General features: G+C 38.0%; 1 protein-coding gene across 1 annotated transcript; it reads right to left on the reverse strand.

Moving 5' to 3' along the window:
- Positions 1-9,729: 9,729 nt before the first annotated feature.
- LOC126796068 (defensin-like protein 1) lies at positions 9,730-10,162 on the reverse strand. Its single transcript, XM_050522833.1, has 2 exons — positions 10,077-10,162; positions 9,730-9,949 (listed from the first exon to the last, which is right to left on the reverse strand). The coding sequence occupies exons 1-2, from the start codon at positions 10,129-10,131 to the stop codon at positions 9,780-9,782; spliced, it is 225 nt and encodes a 74-aa protein (XP_050378790.1). The 5' UTR covers positions 10,132-10,162; the 3' UTR covers positions 9,730-9,779.
- Between the last annotated feature and the right edge of the window lie 1,769 nt (positions 10,163-11,931).

Genomic DNA, 11,931 nt, shown 5'->3' on the forward strand with positions numbered 1-11,931 from the left:
ATTCAAGAAGCTAGTCATCAGAATCACTCCATTTCTTTGCTATACTGTATTAGTTCTTGTTTTCTTTTGCACACATGTGATTTGTGAGTGAGCTTGTGGTGTGATAGATTGAATATCATTGTGTATCTAACTATCTATCACTCAATCTCTTCGGTATTTTTGTTTTGTAAGCTCAGTAGCAACAAATTGGGAATCAGATATGAACACCCTGCAAGGCTGCAATCCAAGATTAGTCTTTCATCCTGAAGGAGTGATGGATAAAGTGAGATGAACACCCTTGTTCTAGTTCACTTCTCTGGATTTTCAATTTTCCATGAAAGAGAGACCGGCCAATTCATACATGTCGATTACTACTACTACGGCATGTAGCTAGTGCCGGTTGTTCCTGGAACTGATGGAAGGCGGGAATCAAAATAACTAAATAAGCATGTGATTAGTGTGCTGTAGTTACAGTGTACCATGTGACAGCCACCCACCTCTCTCTCCCTCTATATTTCATGTATAAATGCAACTCCATTTCTCTAGCAATTATATTCCAACGTACACTTACTGAGCTTTGCCTTCATACCGTAGACAACACACACTGCTCACTATTGATCCCTCCTTGTTCTTCCTCCCCATTTCGATCTTTTTCGACACTTTTTCTAAATATCAAAATGCATATGGTGACCGTGGACGAGGAAGTCCGCAAGGCTGATGCAACATCACGACCAAACTTGGCCCAAGTGTCTGAGTAGTTTTTCTTTTTTTTTTTGGATTTACTTTCAGGTAAAAAGCCCGCAGTTCACAATAGCGCAGTGCTGAGTAAAATGTACTAAATGTGAGTGTCACATTTGGACATTATCAATCGTGTTTCCAACTATTTGATTAAAAAAAAAGTTTTAGCGCTCAATTTACTTTCTAAATTAAATGTAGGCCATTTATTTACGATATTCTGGTTTCAATTTTAGCAGTAAGCGCAATTCTAACTTTAAATTGTGATCGAAGGCCATTACCGTAATCAGTAGAGTTACCTTATCACAGGCCCTTAGGAGATGAGACTAAAAGAATGCTTTCATCTGACACCTGCAAGTAGAGAGACACCATGAATCTTGCCTTCAACTCTTCTAGTGTTGGTAGCCGCTTCTCCCTTGGATAGTTATTCGGTGGTCAATTACAATTGTCCTTAAAAAATTAGGGTTTCTTTGAACGCGAGAGTAAGTGGAGAAAGATCGATGGACTAATGTGGAATTTTTTATAAGATCATTACGATTGCATATCGATTCCTCCAACAACACCATTTGTATCCATAAATACCCAAGGTTTTTTACCGGTAACTACAATTATATACCTCTACCCAAGGTTTATTTAAGAAGAACCAGCTTTTTTGGCTAATAAGCAGAAGGAGGGAGGTACCTCCTTTTAGAAGCCGGAAGCCGCTTCTCAACTGTAGCGGTGTCTACTATAGATTAATGAAACTTTGAAAATGCCAACGGTTGCTCTCCTTTCGTTCAACAATTTACCCACCACATTTTAACGAAGTAGTTGGTTAATTCTTTGCAATCTCTATTCTTTAATACCCACCTGAGCATCCCTCGAGCTCTTTTTTTTTTTTTTGAATTATCATTACAACGAAGGAAGTAGTTCTTGATACCCACCTAAAATGTCTGGGCTGGTGAAACCCATATGGATTCGAGTTGGTAAAGCAAGAGCTTTCTTCTGAGGTTACCTCTGCAAATTCTGTTACGACCCCGAAATTTCAAGTGTTAAACACGAAAAATCGAAGCCATGAAAAACTCTAAAACAATCTCAATTAAATCGAAATCATCTTATAGCCACAACGTATCGTGTAATAACCCGATTTCTCGGAACCAAATTCTTAGAAATTAATAAACTTGGAAAATTTAATAAATCGCATTTTTCGCTTCACGACGATGTCAATCGAAAACGGAACCGTCTTCGGAAATCTAACTTGGAAAAACGTTACGTTTCCGCGATGCGGGAGTCGACTTTTACTCCGTCGCTCATTTTCAAAAACTTCCTTCACGATAGTTGTAGAGCTCGTCGATACGATTTCGTAGACATGTCACACGTTCTAATCGGACGTGGTATGTGAAAGTTATTAGCGACGTAAGTTAGTTTCCGATTTCGGAAAAAGTATAAAAGGGAATTTTTTTGGAAACTAGGGTTTCCAAAAACAGAAACCCTCATTTCTCTCTCTCTCTCTCTCCCCCTTAGCCTCCCCTTGACCCAGAGACTCTCTCTCTCCTTCAGAAAAATCGCCTCCAGCGATCTCACGTCTCCGGCCTCCGTGGCCCTCACCGCCTCCCCCAAAGACACCGCGCGATCCTCAACAACAACCCCTGAACTCGACACGCCGTCCCACGTCGCATCGGAGCTCAACCGGCGACTCAAAGATTTTGCAGAACCACCGCCGTCTAAGTTTCTCCTCCAGCGACACCAGTGCACGAGGCTAGCACGTCTCCACCGCTTCTCACCCCTGGTGCCACATGCTAGGAGATTGGAGCTCGATTCACGTCGCCGCCTCGCCCCTGCTCAATTTCGACCGCCGCCTAGGTTCAAGCTTCTCCGGCGACACTCCAGCGGTTCTAGGATTCAATCTAGGTAAGGGAATGTTTAAATCGATTGTATGTTTGATTGTTGTGTGGATTTGTGGCGATTTGTTGAGAATTGGAGGAGGAGGAGGAGGGAGAGATCCTACCGCTATCTGTGGCGGCGCATGAGGGAGTGTGAGGGGGGCAGGAGACGGCCTTAGGCCGTGGAAGGGTGGAGGAGATGAAAATGGAAGGTTTTGGGCGACGGTGGGCGAGTTAGCGCCGGTTTTGAATTGGTGTGTGGGCCCCACGCGCGGCTGCTGGAGGAGGCGCGTGAACCTCAGGTGCCGCCATGTGCGGTGACGCGTGAAAAGTATTTTCTGAACAGTATTTTTGTAAAAAATGATTTCTGTACGGTAAATGTAAAAAGTAATTATGTACAGTAATTATAAAAGTAATTTATGTACAGTAATTGTAAATGTAATTTACGTATAGTAATTGTAAAAGTAATTTTCTGAAAGGTAAATCAGTAATTAGTATTTACTGGAACAATATTTACGATGGAATAGTACATTGGTGTACATGAATACGTAAACAGTATGTACATGTACAATAATATGTGAATAGTATTTACGTGAACAGTAATTATGTAAAAACTGTAAATTGCTGAACAGTAAAACAGTAGTACTGATTCGGCATTTGAGGTTTTACGAAACATTTCTAACCATTTTTTTTATATACAAGTAAAAGATTTGCTTTCGGTATTATGGAAATTACGCTCATGAAAATAAGGTGAGTAAATCTCACTATGACGAGTCTGCCTTTGGTGGTGATTCATAGTTACGCTTTATTTTACAATATCGAACTATGATATGTATATGATATAGTGGGTTATGTAAGTGAATAAATGGTAAAATTGATACATATATATGGGTTGCTATATTATAGACTGTCATATTCTTATTTCCAAATGAGTTTATTTATAACATTGATATTTATTTTATTTGAGCATGATTCGCTTGGTTTTTGTGCAATAACATGTGAGGATTGTTTTGTATATGGTTTTAACTTGAGTTATGTTAAAACGTTTTTCTGTCTTCGAACGTGTTGGCAGTATCGGAACCTAGCCTTAACTGGGTGACAGTTACGATTCAGTTAGAGCTCTAGTATGTCTACCGGTGTACTGCATGAGGGGTTACATATGGGTTACTTAGGTCTCATGGGTACCCATATTTTTGTGATATTGGGTAACATATGGGTTGCTCAGTGTCTGATGACGTACTGCATGAGGGGTAACAGATGAGTACCTGGGTCTCATGAGTACCTAGGTCTCATGAGTACCCATATTATAAATGTAATTTGGGTAAACAGATGGGTTGTCCAATGTCTCATGAGCACTTATAATTTTAGATATTATTGGACAACCAAATGAGTCGTCATGTGACTCTTGAGTACATTTATAATTAAATGTTTTCAGTATTCTTCCCTTGTATTACTACGCGTGTTATACTGTTGTTTTACTCATACGAGCTGCAAAACTTACCGGCTTATGTTTACAATCCCGGTGCATCTATTCAATGGTGTAAGAGATAGTTTTGCAGATGTGAATTAGCAGAATTGGAGGACTACTCTGAAGATTTCGAAGTTTTCTTTATTCTATTTTGAGGTGAGGATTGAGAGGATTTTACATTCCATTTGATATAATGCTTGAAATTATAAATTAGTTTGTAATAATCAATTCGATGAGATATATTATGAACTCGGTAACGATATGCTGTGAGAATAAGATGATTTCGATTTATTGAGATTGTTTTAGAGTTTTCATGGCTTCGATTTTGAGTTTAACACTTGAAATTTCGAGGTCGTGACATATTGTAACTGAGTTCATAGTAGCATTATAACAAATGGAAATGTAAAATCCTCTCAATACTCACCACAATTAGAAATAATGAAACTTCGAAATCTTAAGAGTAGCCCTTCAATACTGCTAATCCACACCTGCAGAACTATCCCCTACACCATCGAATAGGTGCAACGAGATTGTAAACACAAACCCTATAAGATTTACAGCTCGTATGAGTAAATTAACAGTGTTAAACGCATAGTATACAAGAGAAAATGCAGAAAATATTTAATTATAAATGCACTCATAAGTCACATGATGACCCATCTGGATGTTCAATAATATTTGAAAATATAAGTGCTCATCTGTTTACCCAAATTACATTTATAATACGGGTACTCATGAGACCCAGGTACTCATTTATTACCCCTCATGCAGTACGCCGTCAGACACTAGCAACCCATATGTTACTCTATATCACAAAAATATGGGTACCCATGATACCTAAGTAACTCATCTGTAACCCCTTATGCAGTACACCGGTAGACAGACTAGAGCTCTAACTGAATCGTAATTGTCACCCGGCTAAGGCTAGGTTCTGATACTGCCAACACGTCCGAAGACAGAAAAACGTTTTAACATAACTCAAGTTAAAACCACATACAAAACAATCCTCACATGTTATTGCACAAAAACCAAGCGAATCATGCTCAAATAAAATAAATATCAATGCTATAAATAAACTCATTTGGAAATAAAAATATGACAGTATATAATATAGCAACCTATATATATGTATCGTATTTACCATTTATACACATACAAAACCCACTATATCATATACATATTATAGTTCGGTCCTTTAAATGAAACGTAATTATGAATCATCGCCAATGGTAGACTCGTCATAGTGAGATTTACTCACCTTATTTTCCTGAGCGTAAATCCACAATACCGAGTTACCGATAGCAAATCATTCACTTGTTTTGTCGATCACCTAGTTGTATAATAAAGTGGTTAGAAACGTTACGTAAAACCTTAAATGCCGAATCAGTACTACTGTTTACTGTGCAGCAATTTACGGTTTTTACGTAATTACTTCGAGGCGGCGTGAGGCCGTGGGAAGGGCGGAGGAAGGAAAATGAGAGGTTTTGGGGCGACGGTGGTGTGCTACGCGCCGGTCTTAGAGAATAGTGTTTTCGAAACAGTAATTTTGTAAAAATTTATTTTTACGTAGGTGCATGTCAAAAGTAATTTACGTACAGTAAATGTAAATTTATTTTACGTACGGTAAATGTAAATGTAAATTACATTTAGTAAATGTAAAAGTAATTTCAGAAGGATAAATCGGTAATTATTATTTACTGAGACAGTATTTACATTTGAATAGTATGCATATGTACATAATACGTAAATAGTATGTACTAGTACAGAAATACATATTAGTATGTATTTGTACAGTAATACACGAATAGTATATACATGAACAATAATTTCGTAAAAACCAAAAATTGTTGAACAGTAAAACATTTTTACTGTTTCGACATTTAAGATTTTACGTAACGATTCTAAACTCATTTATTATCTTTTCAAGGTGATCGATAATTCAAGTAATGAATTTACTTTCGGCATCGTGGAATTATGCTCGAGATTATAAGGTGAGTAAAATCTCACAATGACGAATCTACCCTTGCGGAGATTCAGGAATATGCTACAATTTAAAGAATGAACTACGATATGTATTTGATATAATGGATTGTATATGTGTATAAATGTTAAATAGGTACATATATATGGTTTGCTATATTATATACTATCGTAATTTCCGTTGTGAATAACTTCATTTTGGTGTTGAGATTTATATATTGAGCATGTTGATTCGATTTGTACATTATAATGTGATGCTTATTGTATGTGGTTTTAACATTGAGTTTGTTAAAACGTTTTTGTCTTCGAACGTGTTTTTCTGTCTTCGGACGTGTTGGCATGTCGGAACCTAGTCTTTGGCCGGGCGAAAGTTATGATACAGTTAGAGCTCTAGTCTGTGTGCCAGGGTACTGATAAGAGGTAATAGATGAGTTATCGGCTTATGAGTACCCATATTTTTGATATTGGGTAATATGAGGTTGTATAATGTCGGCAACGTACTACATGAGGGGTAATAGAGGTGTTGCCCAACTTCTCATGAGCTTATACATTTTTACATTATTAGACAACCAGATGGGCCGTCTAATGAGTTATGAGTGCGTTTATAATTGATGTTTTTTGGATTTTCGTATATATATATTTATGCGAGTTGTATTTGTTGGTTTACTCATACGAGTTGCAAAGCTTACCGGGTTTGTGTTTACAATCCCGGTGCACCTATTCAATGGTGTAGGGGATAATTCTGCAGGTGTGGATTAGTAGAAATCGACGGACCACTTTGAGGACCCGAAGTTGATTTTATCCTATCTTGCGGTGAGAATTTGTGTGGATTTATGTGAGGTTTTTGTGTGGATTTATGTGAGGATTTTGTGAGGATTTTTACATTTTCATTTGATATAATGTCGAATTATAAATTTGGTTTGTAATAATCGATTGGACTGAGTTGTATTTTGAACTCAGTAATGATCCGCTGTGACCTTAAAATGATTTCGATTTATTGAGATTGTTTTAGAGTTTTCATGACTTCGAAATTTGAGTTTCATACTCTAATTTTTGGGGTCGTGACATACTGTTTACGTATTACTGTACACCAATCTATTGTTTCAGTGTAATTACTGTTCCAGTAAATACTAATCACCGATTTACTATTCAAAAAATTACTTTTACAATTACTGTACATAAACTACTTTTTACATTTACTGTACATAATTACTTTTTACAATTACCGTATAAAGATTACTTTTTATAAAATTTACTGTTCAGAATCACTGTTCACGCGCCACCGCACGTGGCGGCGCGTGGCGCTCACGCGCCGCCCACAGTGGGTACGCATGGTGCTCACAAGCCACCTCAAAATCCGCGCGTGGCTTGCCCACCGCTGCTCAAAACTCACTCATTTTCTCTCCTCCTCCCTTCCACAGCCTACTGCCGCCCCTGCACCACTCAACTCACCCTCACGCGCCGCCACAGACGACGACACGAACTCTCTTTCCTCCTCCTCCAAAACTTCACAAAATCACCACAAATTTCACACAACACGTACATCAATCGATTTAAAGCATTTACATACCTATATTGAACCCTAGAATTGACGGAAAGTCGCCGGAAAAGCTTAAATGCCGACGGTGGTCGAATTCGTGAAGGGTGAGGTGGCGGCGCTATTTGGGCTCTAATTTGCTTGTAGATGGCTTTAGTGATGAGGATCAGCGATGATGAGCTAGCCCTCGTGCTCTGGTCTCGCCGGCGAAGAAGCTTGGACGGCGGTGGAATTGCAGGAACTTTGGGTCGTTCCTCGAGCTTCACGGCGGCGCGAGGAGGCATGTCGAGTCCCTGGATCTATCTTCCTTTGATGCCTTAGTTCCCATTGGTCTAGGCGTATTCATAGAAGCTACCGTGTTGCTTTGAGGTGTCTCATTCACTTGGTCATCATCCAAATTGATGGTTAGAGATGATTCGGTTGCGGAAATAGTAGCATTGTAAGTACTTGCATATGGATTTGGAGTAGTAGGTAGCACCGCAGCGAAAGATGGATGATCCTTAACCACTTCTCAACATTCAAAGTGTGTAAAATTTTTCTTCTTGGCATTATAGTAACATGATTGAGATTGTCTCTCCTAATGAAAACTTATATTAGGTACATATTTAATTAAATAATTTAAACAAATTGGATAAAACAAATAATGTAACCAAATTAGATATAATAAAACAAATACTGGAACAATGCTACATATTTAAACAAATTAGATATATAAATTACATAATTTAATTAGATATATAATAGAATTAAAATTATAATATATGATAAAACAATGTAAACTTACTTCGTCCATTAACAAAGTGCCACTAGCTACACGTTGTTGTGCTGCGGCCAAACATTCGCCTCATTTTTGCAAGAGTAGCTTGAACTTATTATAGTGAGAAGCGAGCGCGATTCGAGTTCTCGGTTCTTTCGGAGGTTTCTCACCCAGTGCTAGCACCCAATTTTGCATATAATCGGCATGAATTATCTCCACAATTTGTCTCTCTTTTGTTTGTTACCGTCGTATTCATCAACGCTATGACAAACAAAAAAGATGCACATTTGTAAATCTTCAAAAGGAAGCCAATGCGAGCCCATTGTTTTGGAAAAAAATGCTAAACGAAATGAGGGGAAATGAAGGAAGATGTGAAATTTGTTATGCACAAATTAGTGTGAGTTGATCGAAAATTGAAGTAGTATTTATACACATTTTTTGGAGAGTTTTGAAATTATTGAGATTTTAAAACTATTTTTTGGGTTTGTTTCCGTTCTAATCAAATAGTAGTTATTGCCTATGAATTCTGACCGTTTAATTAAAATTTCTGATTCAAATAAAAGGCCCAAAACTATAAAACCGTTAGAGTTTCGGTAAGCCACGTGTCATCGCATCATTGACCCGCAATTTGATTTTTACTGTTTTACAAAGAAAACACCCCACATGTTGTGGGCTCCACCAGGCGGACGAGCAAAAGGCCGAACAAATTTCGCTTGAACGCGGGTGAGCAAATCGTTCTGGTTAACTGGTTGAGCAATTATTTCCGCCGGTTAACTGGTTGAGCAATTATTTCCGCAATTGCCGCCGGTGCGAGTTCTAAATTGGGTTTGCTTGGATGGTCTCATCTTAGAAGATGATTTTTTTTATTCTAAAGAGTAATTTAGTAAATAACCTGTAGCATAATTAAATGAAACGGAAAAGTTACCCGAGATGACAGCATGGAATAAACGGGAGTGCGGCATGGTAATTTTGCTTACATAATTGTAGATTTGTAGTTATTGTTAATTTTGTATATATTCATCGGACAGTATATTAATTAAGATCACGGGAAAATCCGAATGGTCAAATGAAAAAGAAAAATGAGCAACCTCAATTCCTACCAGAAAATCTTTTAATTAACTGTTGTTTCATCAGTATGAGAATTAATTAAGCATCTACTGATAGCATCAATTTATTTTCCATTAATAAAGTAATCCATTTAAGTTCCTTTCAGCTGTCACAGACCAGGACCAAAAAAGGAAAAAAAATGCATTGCATAACAGTCACATACTTGCATTACATAGCGCGCTTAACAAAATAATCCTTCCCCTACGAAAGAAAATTTTTATTTCCAAAATAGCTGCAGGACTTAAAAGGCATATTTCAAACTAGAAATCTAGAATCGAAATACTAGCTAGCTGGTTGAGCTAGCATCATGCAGGTGCAACATGCTTAACGATGACTGGATGGATCCGTTCATGTTCAACATCTTCGAGTGCAAAAGCATCGGCGCCGGAAGCCGCGGCATCTGCCACCGGAGAAACCCTCGTGCCTGCAGACGAGGGCGCAGTTGTGGCCGCGAACGCATGTCCCATGGAAACCATGACTCTGCGACTCGCAAACCCTAGCCTCACTTGGCATTATCATTTCTTCTGCGCGCATATAGAGAAAAGCATCAGAAATTCATCAAATTAAATAGTACTGACTGTGCTGTTAATAAATAGGATACATAGTGATCGAGATGGAAGTGATGATCGATGATCATGGAGTGAGACTTACGTGAAGCGAAAACAATGAAGAGCAAGAAGAAAACAACCAAGGATTTCTTCCCCATGATAGCAATGCTATATTTAAGCAGGCCGTGAAGTTGAAGAGTGAGCAAGAAGATGAGCAGATGAGGGTTCAAAGCAGAAGAGTGCGATTTAAATAGAAAGAACCAGAGCTATGAAGGAGATGAAGGGGACGACACGTACTGATATGAATGTACGTACGTGTCAAATATAGAGATGATTCAAAGACCAATACATTCATACACAGAGGACAGAGAGCATCTATCTTCACGTGCTACAGACTGCTGCCACCTTCATGCATATGCATGTTTTGTCCATATGTCTAAAAAGCTCAGAAATCAGCAGAGAAAGAAAGGAAAAAGCTGGGGCTTAGCACGAAAACAGCGCTTTGGTACTTGGAGATTTTCTGCATGTCGGTGACTCGGTAAGGCCGTAAGGGTGTCTGGGTGTGGTAGTGAAGTATGAGGGAGCTCGGTAAGGCTCTATAGGTGGAACTTCACGTGCTGTTGTTATACTGGAGAATGGTCTCCTAGTGACTATGGCAAATTTCTCTTTCTATTATGAATAATTGTTCTCTCTTAATTATTAGATAAAATAGGTAAATTTGAGACTTGATCAATGGTTTAATTAGTTCCTTTTTTTTAATGTGATAGTGGCATAGTGCTACAATTAATGTACCTAATGTATAAGACTATAAGGTGATCTGATCGGTGGTTTAATAGAGTCACGCATCAGTGTATCGATCACTACCAGTGTCAAACAATGTAGGAAGTGGTGATACTGGTCACTGATTAACCAAGGCTCGGTACGAGCTTTGAAGCATGTCAGTGTGACAGGAAGTTACGTAGACCACAAGGTTTGAGGCTCAAACACGTAGATGTTGGTGTGCGACTGTCTTGATCAGTAGAACACTTCTACAATAGTGAAAAGTTGAATGCAATATTGTACAAGCGGATAAGAATAAAGTTAATATTGGCCAATGCTTTCCTCACCTTAGGATTCTGAAAAAAACGTTGCGGAGTGGGGGTCAGGTTTGTAAGTAGGCTCGATCTCCGTTCGTGTTTAACTCGTGTTCGGTTCGTTTTTAACCTGTTCGGCTCGAGTTTGTAAAATTAAATGAGCCGAGTTTGAGCTTAATATTTAGCCCGATCTTGAACAATAAATATTCGGCTCGTTCAACTCGTTTAGCTCGTGAGCTAGCTCAGGCTTGTTAAAAGCTTGACTTGTTTATTAATTAAGTTTGACTTATTAAATTTTATAGTATATATAATATATAATTTTTAGATGAGAAATAATATTAAAAATATAATATTAGTTCGAAAGAGTTGAAAGACTTATTTTTTAGTATAATTAATTAAGGACTTTAAGTTTAATAACGAGTTTAATTTGTTAATTTTAGTTTGTTACAATGAAAGAGATTTTGTGTGATGATATGATTGTATTTTGAATTTTATTTTGAATTTCTTAATATTAAAATTTTAATTTCAAATGACTCAAACCGGCTCGATCCGAGTTTGACATTGCCTAATAAAATGAGCCGATCCGAGCCCAATTCGAGCTTGAACATAAAGCACAAAAATCAAATTTTAGCCAGATTCGAGCTCGATCGAATAAAAATGAGCCAAATATGAACAATTCAATATTTAGCTCGGCTCGGCTTATTTACCCCCTAGTCGCGGCGGGATTAATTTTTGACAATATCTAACTCAGATTATATATGCTCGTCTTAATCTCTCGAATCCTTCCATCATATGCATTCCTAGATCGATGACCAAGCTCAAAAGATGTATTGCTGCCATTTCCTCCAGTTCTGCAGACTCAAATAGCAGTCTTAGATTTCAAGC

This window comes from Argentina anserina, chromosome 5 (assembly GCF_933775445.1).
Source record: "Argentina anserina chromosome 5, drPotAnse1.1, whole genome shotgun sequence".
Taxonomy (NCBI): domain Eukaryota; kingdom Viridiplantae; phylum Streptophyta; class Magnoliopsida; order Rosales; family Rosaceae; genus Argentina; species Argentina anserina.